The 9855-nt window shown below is 43.6% G+C and overlaps 1 protein-coding gene across 1 annotated transcript in view; it reads left to right on the forward strand.

Annotated features, from left to right (window-relative positions):
• LOC142311510 (inactive phospholipase C-like protein 2) overlaps positions 1-4442 on the forward strand; it is a 142397-nt gene extending 137955 nt beyond the window's left edge. The window contains exon 6 of the mRNA XM_075350013.1: positions 3781-4442. Coding sequence (XP_075206128.1) covers positions 3781-3969 — 189 coding nt within the window. The 3' untranslated portion in view covers positions 3970-4442. The remainder of the gene's footprint in view (positions 1-3780) is intronic.
• The last annotated feature ends 5413 nt before the right edge of the window (positions 4443-9855 follow it).

Genomic DNA, 9855 nt, shown 5'->3' on the forward strand with positions numbered 1-9855 from the left:
ACGGATGGCACTCCGAGCCCAAACACGGATGGCACTCCGAGCCCAAACACGGATGGCATTCCGAACCCAAACACAGATGGCACTCCGAACCCACTGATACCATATTTTTGTGTGCGTGAAAACCACTGACACCTGAATGAGTCCTTAGATAGTTTGATATAATTCTGGCTTAAACTATATGGCATCAGGTGAACCTAACGTCGAATTTTAGAGCACCATGGCAAATGTTTAGACTCTAGTTTTCCATGTAAGAGTATGTGGGCACAATGTCTTTTTCAGCTAGATTCCGCTCTGGAAGCTGCCTGACAAAACTCTCAGAAAGGCATATATATATTCATTCTGTTGAGCATTTTCACTGTGAAAACAATTTGCTACTCATATGTTCAGTCTTTTGATTGTCTTTCAACCGCTTTAGATTTCCAAAGCCATCAAGCAGTTAATAGAAGTGAGCTGTCAATTCTTCAAGCGGTTTCCTCTCTGGAGACGCTTTCTACTTTACCATACAACTCAATGTGAAGGCTCAAGAGACACCAAAAGATGTCCTGGCATATTTTGGAGCGTTTTCGTTTCAAAAATTGCTAGCGTTGTTTTCATTATTTAATGGAGTTTAAAAATAAATGCCAGTAAGAAAGATGCCCAAAAAAACCATGGGAAAATGCTCAATTGCCGACAGCCAAAAACATTGAAAATACACTAAGGAAATTACTGAAAAAAAAACAAAAAACAAAAAAAATCTATGCAAAAAAACATTTGGTGGGAACCCGACCCCCCCCCACCACATTCACCAGCCTGAAAAGATTTGTGCCCAAACCTTAATTCTTCTGAATCAGTTGGCCACACCTTGACTGTTTATATACAGCTAACATGTCTTCCTCCTGCAGTGTTCTCTATGTTCACATGTTGCACCCACTGTGTGGTAGTGTGCAGTGCACCATAACTGTACAGTCAGGGCCAGAAATATTTGGACAGTGACACAAGTTTTGTTATTTTAGCTGTTTACAAAAACATGTTCAGAAATACAATTTTATATATAATATGGGCTGAAAGTGCACACTCCCAGCTGCAATATGACAGTTTTCACATCCAAATCGGAGAAAGGGTTTAGGAATCATAGCTCTGTAATGCATAGCCTCCTCTTTTTCAAGGGACCAAAAGTAATTGGACAAGGGACTCTAAGGGCTGCAATTAACTCTGAAGGCGTCTCCCTCGTTAACCTGTAATCAATGAAGTAGTTAAAAGGTCTGGGGTTGATTACAGGTGTGTGGTTTTGCATTTGGAAGCTGTTGCTGTGACCAGACAACATGCGGTCTAAGGAACTCTCAATTGAGGTGAAGCAGAACATCCTGAGGCAGAAAAAATCCATCAGAGAGATAGCAGACATGCTTGGAGTAGCAAAATCAACAGTCGGGTACATTCTGAGAAAAAAGGAATTGACTGGTGAGCTTGGGAACTCAAAAAGGCCTGGGCGTCCACGGATGACAACAGTGGTGGATGATCGCCGCATACTTTCTTTGGTGAAGAAGAACCCGTTCACAACATCAACTGAAGTCCAGAACACTCTCAGTGAAGTAGGTGTATCTGTCTCTAAGTCAACAGTAAAGAGAAGACTCCATGAAAGTAAATACAAAGGGTTCACATCTAGATGCAAACCATTCATCAATTCCAAAAATAGACAGGCCAGAGTTAAATTTGCTGAAAAACACCTCATGAAGCCAGCTCAGTTCTGGAAAAGTATTCTATGGACAGATGAGACAAAGATCAACCTGTACCAGAATGATGGGAAGAAAAAAAGTTTGGAGAAGAAAGGGAACAGCACATGATCCAAGGCACACCACATCCTCTGTAAAACATGGTGAAGGGAACGTGATGGCATGGGCATGCATGGCTTTCAATGGCACTGGGTCACTTGTGTTTATTGATGACATAACAGCAGACAAGAGTAGCCGGATGAATTCTGAAGTGTACCGGGATATACTTTCAGCCCAGATTCAGCCAAATGCCGCAAAGTTGATCGGACGGCGCTTCATAGTACAGATGGACAATGACCCCAAGCATACAGCCAAAGCTACCCAGGAGTTCATGAGTGCTAAAAAGTGGAACATTCTGCAATGGCCAAGTCAATCACCAGATCTTAACCCAATTGAGCATGCATTTCACTTGCTCAAATCCAGACTTAAGATGAAAAGACCCACAAACAAGCAAGACCTGAAGGCTGTGGCTGTAAAGGCCTGGCAAAGCATTAAGAAGGAGGAAACCCAGCGTTTGGTGATGTCCATGGGTTCCAGACTTAAGGCAGTGATTGCCTCCAAAGGATTCACAGCAAAATATTGAAAATAAAAATATTTTGTTTGGGTTTGTTTTTTTTGTCCAATTACTTTTGACCTCCTAAAATGTGGAGTGTTTGTAAAGAAATGTGTACAATTCCTACAATTTCTATCAGATATTTTTGTTCAAACCTTCAAATTAAACGTTACAATCTGCACTTGAATTCTGTTGTAGAGGTTTCATTTCAAATCCAATGTGGTGGCATGCAGAGCCCAACTCGCGAAAATTGTGTCACTGTCCAAATATTTCTGGACCTAACTGTATATAGTTTGCTCTTAGGGATGATGGAATATCACAAATATTCGGCAATATTCGGCTTCGCGAATATCCGATGAATAGGTCGCCGCTATGCGAATATTCGATGCGCAATGTAAGTCTATGGGAAGCCCGAATAGTTGCTATTCAGCAACTATTCGAGTTTCCCATAGACTTACATTGGGCATCGAATATTCGCAAATAGTCGAATAGCGGTGAGGTATGCTGCGAATATGGGTGTTGCCGAATATTTGAGGTATTCGATCATCCCTATTTGCTATATGTCCGAGGTAAATACAGATAAAGCACATGAGTCACCTGTACTTGTCACAAAACCGTGCCAATTTGTAGTAAATCATCTATCATTTGCCACTTTGAGGCCACAAGTGGAGGTCCAGCCGTTAGATTTAAGGGCTTCAGTGTGTAAATAGAGAGTGGGGCTGTAGCTTTACCGTAGATTGATTTTTAGTTGCAGAAATTTTTTAAACCAATTTCATATTACTGAATGAGGCTGTATATGTTTCGGAAATACATTAATTACTCCAATGGAAAAGATTTTCATTCACAGAATTTTTGCAGATTGTACGGCTATACTGTGCTATTGCTGAACTGTAATACCACGCACAGCCTGCACACATGTGTGGTGCTGTTTGTGGAAGAAAAGCCAGCGGTTGTTGTCCCCCCCCCACATATTATGCAATGCTTTTTAAGTGAAATGTCTTCCCTTGGAATACCAATATTTTTTTTAATTTGATTTACTATTGCCCACTAAAGATAAACATGGTCATCACAAGTAGTGAGGAGTTGTCGTATCATCATGAGCATACTTGTCATACTGTACTTGCAGTACATAATGGTAGAAAAAAAAACAAAATCCCCCAACAAAAAAATAATGCACTTATTTTCATAATCGTAACAACCTGAGATGATGATGTACACTTTTATACAATAAAGATCTATTTTCTAATGATTGGTGTATGCTATATAGTAATAAAAACTGTGATGGAATTGCTCTGAATATACCTTCCCATTAATATCTCTGCTGTACAGTATCATGGCTTCATATCACCTCCTTTCCGCTCAATGTCAACATCCCATACTTTCCAGCTCATTGTTTCCTTTGAATTACTGGAAACAGATGAATCAAGTGTTCATAAATTTCACGCAGTTTTCTTACTGATTCTTTCGATAATCCCACAGGGCCAAGCTGACCTCCTCAAACATGCCAAGACCGAAGCTGTGGACCACGTGAGGCAGATCCACCACGCCGGGCAGTCCTGTGGCATAAGCCGTGCCAGCTCCCACTCCCCTTCCTTTGATATCTTTAGACCGCGAGGGACCCTGGAACCCATCCCTGAGACAGACAGCGGAGGCAACACTGGCTCATGAAGATGCATTCAGCAGCCAGAAGAACAAGGACTTAACCCCTGGCATGGCAGACTCTTCTGCAACATTTTGCCATTCATTGCAGATGTGTCCCAGCAGCTACAGGGTAATTGTTAGGTTCTCCCCCATAGTGCCCCCTCTCATTTCCTTTACCACCATCCCCCTGGGACACAACTGTGGAACTTTAGACTTTAGAATGATCCGAAATACTGGAGTTCAGGAGAGACGTCTAATGGAAGGCGTACATATCTATTTTTGTGCACTTACAGACCAGCCTCACTTCACCTCTATTTACACCCTTCCCAAAAACGTGAAGATTTGGGGTTGGGAGGGGAGAAGTGTATTGCTACCTCTGTTCACTTTCTTCATACCCCCTCTGTTCATGTATTGTATGAGATCACTTGTGGTTTAAATACACTTGTTCAGAGCCATTTCTATTATGCGTGTTACTAGATGGGATAAAGATTAAATAGCCTAAGGGATTACTTTGTGTCCATAACTATGACTGCTCAAAGCGCAAATTGTGTGTGACCTGCATAATGACTACCCTTAACCTCTTAACAGTATACCAATAGTCAATTGTGCTGATATGCTACAACAAATAAGGGTTCAAATACACAAAAATGGCATCAAATTCCTTAAAGGACTCTCCCATCCCACCCCAAATTGTCTTTCAAATCTGACATATTCTTCAAGATCTATCAGAAGATCTGACTTTCTGTTGAGTTTCCCTTCCTCTTGTGTATGCGCAAAACCATTGCATAGCAAATGCTCCTCTGTTACATCTATACACAGTGCGCTGTAGAGTGATAAGGGGATATATTGCAGATTTGGGGCATATAGATAATAGAGTGTGGAAAATAATCATACCTGTATGCTTTATAGCAGATGACTTCTTTTTGCAAAATCATTTTTTTATCACTATGTAAATTAGTTCTTCCAGGCTATGGAGCGGATGCTGCCCGGAAGATAGCACTGCCTTGTGGGCAGAAGAAACATGAAGCCAATGCCCATAGGATGGCAGAACGCTACAGTTGAAAGTCAGAATCTGAAGTGTACAGGTGCAGGATTTCAGGACAAGAACTATACGTCTCAGGCATACTTTGGAAACAAGCTGTGGATATAAGCAACGCAATAGGGTCTTGCCAGTGTAAAAGATGGTAACTTTTTAATATGAAAACCGCTCACCTGGAATGGTGAGACTCACAACCAGTACAGAGACATATAACAGCTGCAGCCGATCCTACGTGCCAAAGACAGAAGCAAAACAAAAACCAGGATAATTGTGGTATACTCCGCGCTGCTGTACAAAGTAACACTCCAAAAAATAAAAGCAATGTGGATGGTTATCTACGCGTTTCGAAGACATATCCCCTCTTCTTCCTCAGGAAAATCCACCGATAAACTTAATAAAGATAGTGATACATTGATATAGGGGAAAAAAGGAACCCGCCCAACAGGCATATGATAAGGTCAATGACTTTGATGTTATTATGTGCCTGTTGGGCATGTTCCTTTTTTCCCCTATATCAATGTATCACTATCTCTGTTATGTTTATCGGTGTATTTTCCTGAGGAAGAAGAGGGGATATCTCTTTGAACCGCGTAGAATAAACCATCCACATTGCTTTTATTTTTTGGAGTGTTCCTTGGTACAGAGGTGCGGAGTATACCACAATCATCCTGGCTTTTGTCTTACAGGCATACTTTGACGCTGATGGGAGGCGAAACAAATGCTATTGAAGCAAGGAGGCAGCACTATCCTCTGGGCAGTATCTGCTCCATAGCCTGGTAGAACTAATTTACATAAAGCAATGAAAGATGATTTTTCAACAAAAAGGCATTGCTATGAGGCATACAGGTGATATTTTCAGCACTCTGTAACATGTATGCACATATTAATAATTTAAAAAGGTCAAAGTGGCGACAGATTCCCTTTAAAGGGCCGGTGTCAGCACTGGATAACTTCACACCAAGTACAAGTGTTCGGTGCATCATGGCGGGGCCAAAAATTAAATTCACCTTCTGTCCTGCTTGGTTTTTTTTATGTCCTCCCTTCCCTTTAATTTTATGCATTGCTCTGGCTTCAAAGAGCCAGAGGAGATAGATGGAAAACAAGCAGGTGGGACGTGTATATAAACGATTAGCCCTGCCATAATGCACGAGCACCTGTACTTGGTTTGAACAGTCATCTTTTGATGATAGAGTTCCTATAATACACAATCATATTGTGTTAAGGCCGCTTTACACGCAGCGACATCGCTAAAGCGATGTTGTTGGGGTCACGGAATTCATGACGCACATCCGGCCGTGTTAGCGATGTTTTTGCGTGTGACACCTACGTGCAATCAAAAAAGGTCGCAAAACCATTCAAAATCGTTAATTGCTTACATACTCCCCTATTCCCAAATATCGTTGCTGCTGCAGGTACGATGTTGTTCGTCGTTCCTGTGGCAGCACACATCGCTATGTGTGACACCGCAGGAGCGAGGAACCTCACCTTACCTGCGGCTACACGCAATGAGGAAGGAAGGAGGTGGGCGGAATGTTCGTCCCGCTCATCTCCACCCCTCCGCTTCTATTGGGCGGCCGGTTAGTAACGTCGCTATGACGTCGAACGAACCGCCCCTTTAGAAAGGAGGTGGTTCGCCGGTCACAGCGATGTCGTAAGGCAGGCAAGTAGTGTGACTGTTCCTTTTTTTTAAAATCAGGTTCATTTTTATTTAACAGCAAAATTATACAACACATAAAATAATTCCCTCCATAGAAATATCACAGAAAGGGAAAAAACCTTTAGTCAATAAGAAGAAAAACCACACAAATAACATAATAAACAATGCACCCGCAGTCCACGTCTCATTTCAATATGGGTCTCAAAGTGCATATTATTTCCCAATATATTCTCCATAGTATAGCTTACCCAGCATCATTATGACATTATATATATATACACATATACATACACGCACATATACATGCACACACATATACATGCACACACATATACATACACACCCATTCCAGCAGTACGCATATCACCCTATTTGAGGAAATTTGTTAACCGGTCAGAAGGAGAAGGACCTGGTCGCTCGCACTGTCCTGCAGTAACGCCGAGGAAGGAAGGCCTGGGGTATCCAACCATGCCCCCCAGATCTTATAGAACTTTTTCAATGCATTTCTTTTAAGGTATACTCCTCTCTCCAGTCGAAGTATAGCGTTTACTCTTTCCCTAAAATCCCCGATGACCGGAGGCGCTGGGTCCAACCAGTGGTAGGCCAACAGTTTCCTAGCCTGGTACAGGAGACGTGTAATACCGACCATTACCGGCGAACTCAAGTCCACCCCCCCTTCCAGTAGACCCAGGATACATATAATAGGTCTTGGCTGTAGACGGATATTGAAAACTTGTCTAACCAATTCTAGTACTGCCCTCCAGTAATCTTCAATGTTCCCACAGGACCACATCATATGCATCAGATTAGCACCCTCCTGTCCGCACCTAGGACACAGATCATCCATCCTAACTCCCATCTTATGCAATAGACTAGGTGTCCTATATACTCTATGTAACAGGAATAGCTGTGACAGTCGTTGGCCTTCAGATACAGCAAGGCTTGGAGTCTGAGACAGGACCTCACCCCACTGTTCCTCTGTCATAGGGCCTAGGTCCCTCTCCCACTTTTCTCTAGCCTGCAAAGGGAATTTGTCGAGGTGTCTAGATAACATCACTGTATACAACCTAGAAATAATACCATAGGAGCGATCAGATGTCAACAAATCAGTAAGAGTGTGATTCCGCTCTATCCTAATGTCCATACGACGTGTCTGTGTCTCATAGGCATGACGGAGCTGCAGGTATTGGTAAAAGGAACTGTGCGGTATCCCAAACTCAGCTTGAAGCTGGTCAAATCTTTTAAGTATATTATTCTGAAGAATCTGAGACACCTGATGCACCCCCCTGTTCACCCACATTCTCCAACCCGGGAGTCTCTGCAGCTCCGCCAGTCCACGATTATGCCATAAGGGCCAGTACTCAGTCATTCCTGATATTCCCAGCAACTGCTTCCCTCTATCCCACACCTTGTACATCAATGATAATGTTGGATATAATGTTCCTCCTCTGGGTGAGTATCCTGCGTCCAAAAAAGCCACTGGGTATCCCCATTCTGCGAGGCCCCTCACCAATTTGCCCCCAGCGTCATATGCCTCATCCTTTCCCCACCCCCTGAAGTGCTGCATCTGTGCCGCAACATAGTAAACCCACGGGTTGGGGACTGCCAGACCCCCATCCTCCTTCCCTCTCTGCAGGGTCTCAAGGCGGATTCTAGCCTGCTGCTTTTTCCACAAGAGTTCCCGAAACAAAGTGCTAATTTTACGGAAAAATTTCCAGTGGATCCATATTGGGGTGTTGTGGAGAAGATACAGAAGTTTGGGCATCAGTACCATTTTTAGTAGATTAGCACGGCCAATAAGGGACAGTGGGAGTCGACACCAGGCATCTATCTTGTTCCTAAACTGAGCCAACACTGGTTCCAGATTCTGAGAGTAGTAATCACGCGGTCGGGCACTAACCACAATCCCCAGGTATTTAAATTTATCCACCGTCGGAATTGGCAGCCCCAGAGTACTAAAATTAGATGGGAGTGGATCTATAGGTAGCAGGGCCGATTTCTTCCAGTTTATTAGGAGTCCCGAGCGCCTACCAAATTCTTTAATAATATTCATTGCTGGGCCCACCGATGTCCCCACCTCCCTGAGATACAGCAACAAATCGTCCGCATAGAGGGAAACCTTATGCTCCAGACCGCCTATCTCAAACCCCTTTACGCCAGCGGATGCACGAAGCATAGCCGCCAATGGTTCGATTGCCGCTGCAAATAGTAATGGAGAGAGAGGACAGCCCTGTCTCGTGCCCCTGGCCAAATTAAAAGACGAGGAGGTACAACGATTAACTCGAATCCTGGCCCTCGGAGAGGCATATAACAATTTGACCCAGACAATAAATCTGGAGCCAAGACCCAATTTCTCCAAAACTACCCATAGGAAATTCCATTCAATACTGTCAAAGGCTTTGGCTGCATCTAATGACAGGACTGCTCTCTCCTTGTTTCTCCCCTCAGAACTTAGCTGTATCCCCAGGAATAAACGTCGCAAATTAATGGAAGTAGATTTATTGGGGATGAATCCAGTCTGATCCTCGTGGATCACTGACGTGATCACCCGGGACAATCTGTTAGCTAGAATTTTAGCGATTAATTTAATATCTAATGTAAGCAGCGAGATTGGGCGATAGGAGTCAGGCGCGGTCGGATCTTTCCCGGGTTTTAAAATCAGAACAATAATAGCCTCCCTCATGGATGCAGGGAGGGACCCCTGCTCCTCAGCATCTCTGAATACATCCAAGAGTCTTGGCAGCAGCAGATGGGTATATAATTTGTAGAATTCACCCGGGAGTCCGTCCGCACCTGGGGCCTTTTCATATTGGATTTGACCGAGTGCCTCCTCCAGCTCCTCCAGGTCTATATCTCTATTCAGGGATTCTCTCTCACTATCTGACAGACTGGGGAGAGTGATCTCCTCCACAAAGTCCCGCAGTTCCTCATCCCCATAATGCGATTTAGAGGAGTATAATTGGGTGTAATACTGTTGCATGACCTCCACAATCCTCCCGCTGTCCCTCACCTCCTCTCCAGTGTCAAGTTTCAATTTGGTGATATAGGTCAATCCCTCCTGCGCCCTAGCAATTGTAGCCAAGAGATGTCCCACACTCTCCCCCTCCGTAAAGTACCGCTGCTTAAGGAAAAAGCGTTTGTTAGTGGCCAAGGAAGTCATATGGTCTCTCAGAGCTCTCTGTGCCCTCTCTAAGTCCCGCTTGGCATCATCTGTAGG

Source organism: Anomaloglossus baeobatrachus, chromosome 5 (genome assembly GCF_048569485.1).
Source record: "Anomaloglossus baeobatrachus isolate aAnoBae1 chromosome 5, aAnoBae1.hap1, whole genome shotgun sequence".
Classification (NCBI taxonomy): domain Eukaryota; kingdom Metazoa; phylum Chordata; class Amphibia; order Anura; family Aromobatidae; genus Anomaloglossus; species Anomaloglossus baeobatrachus.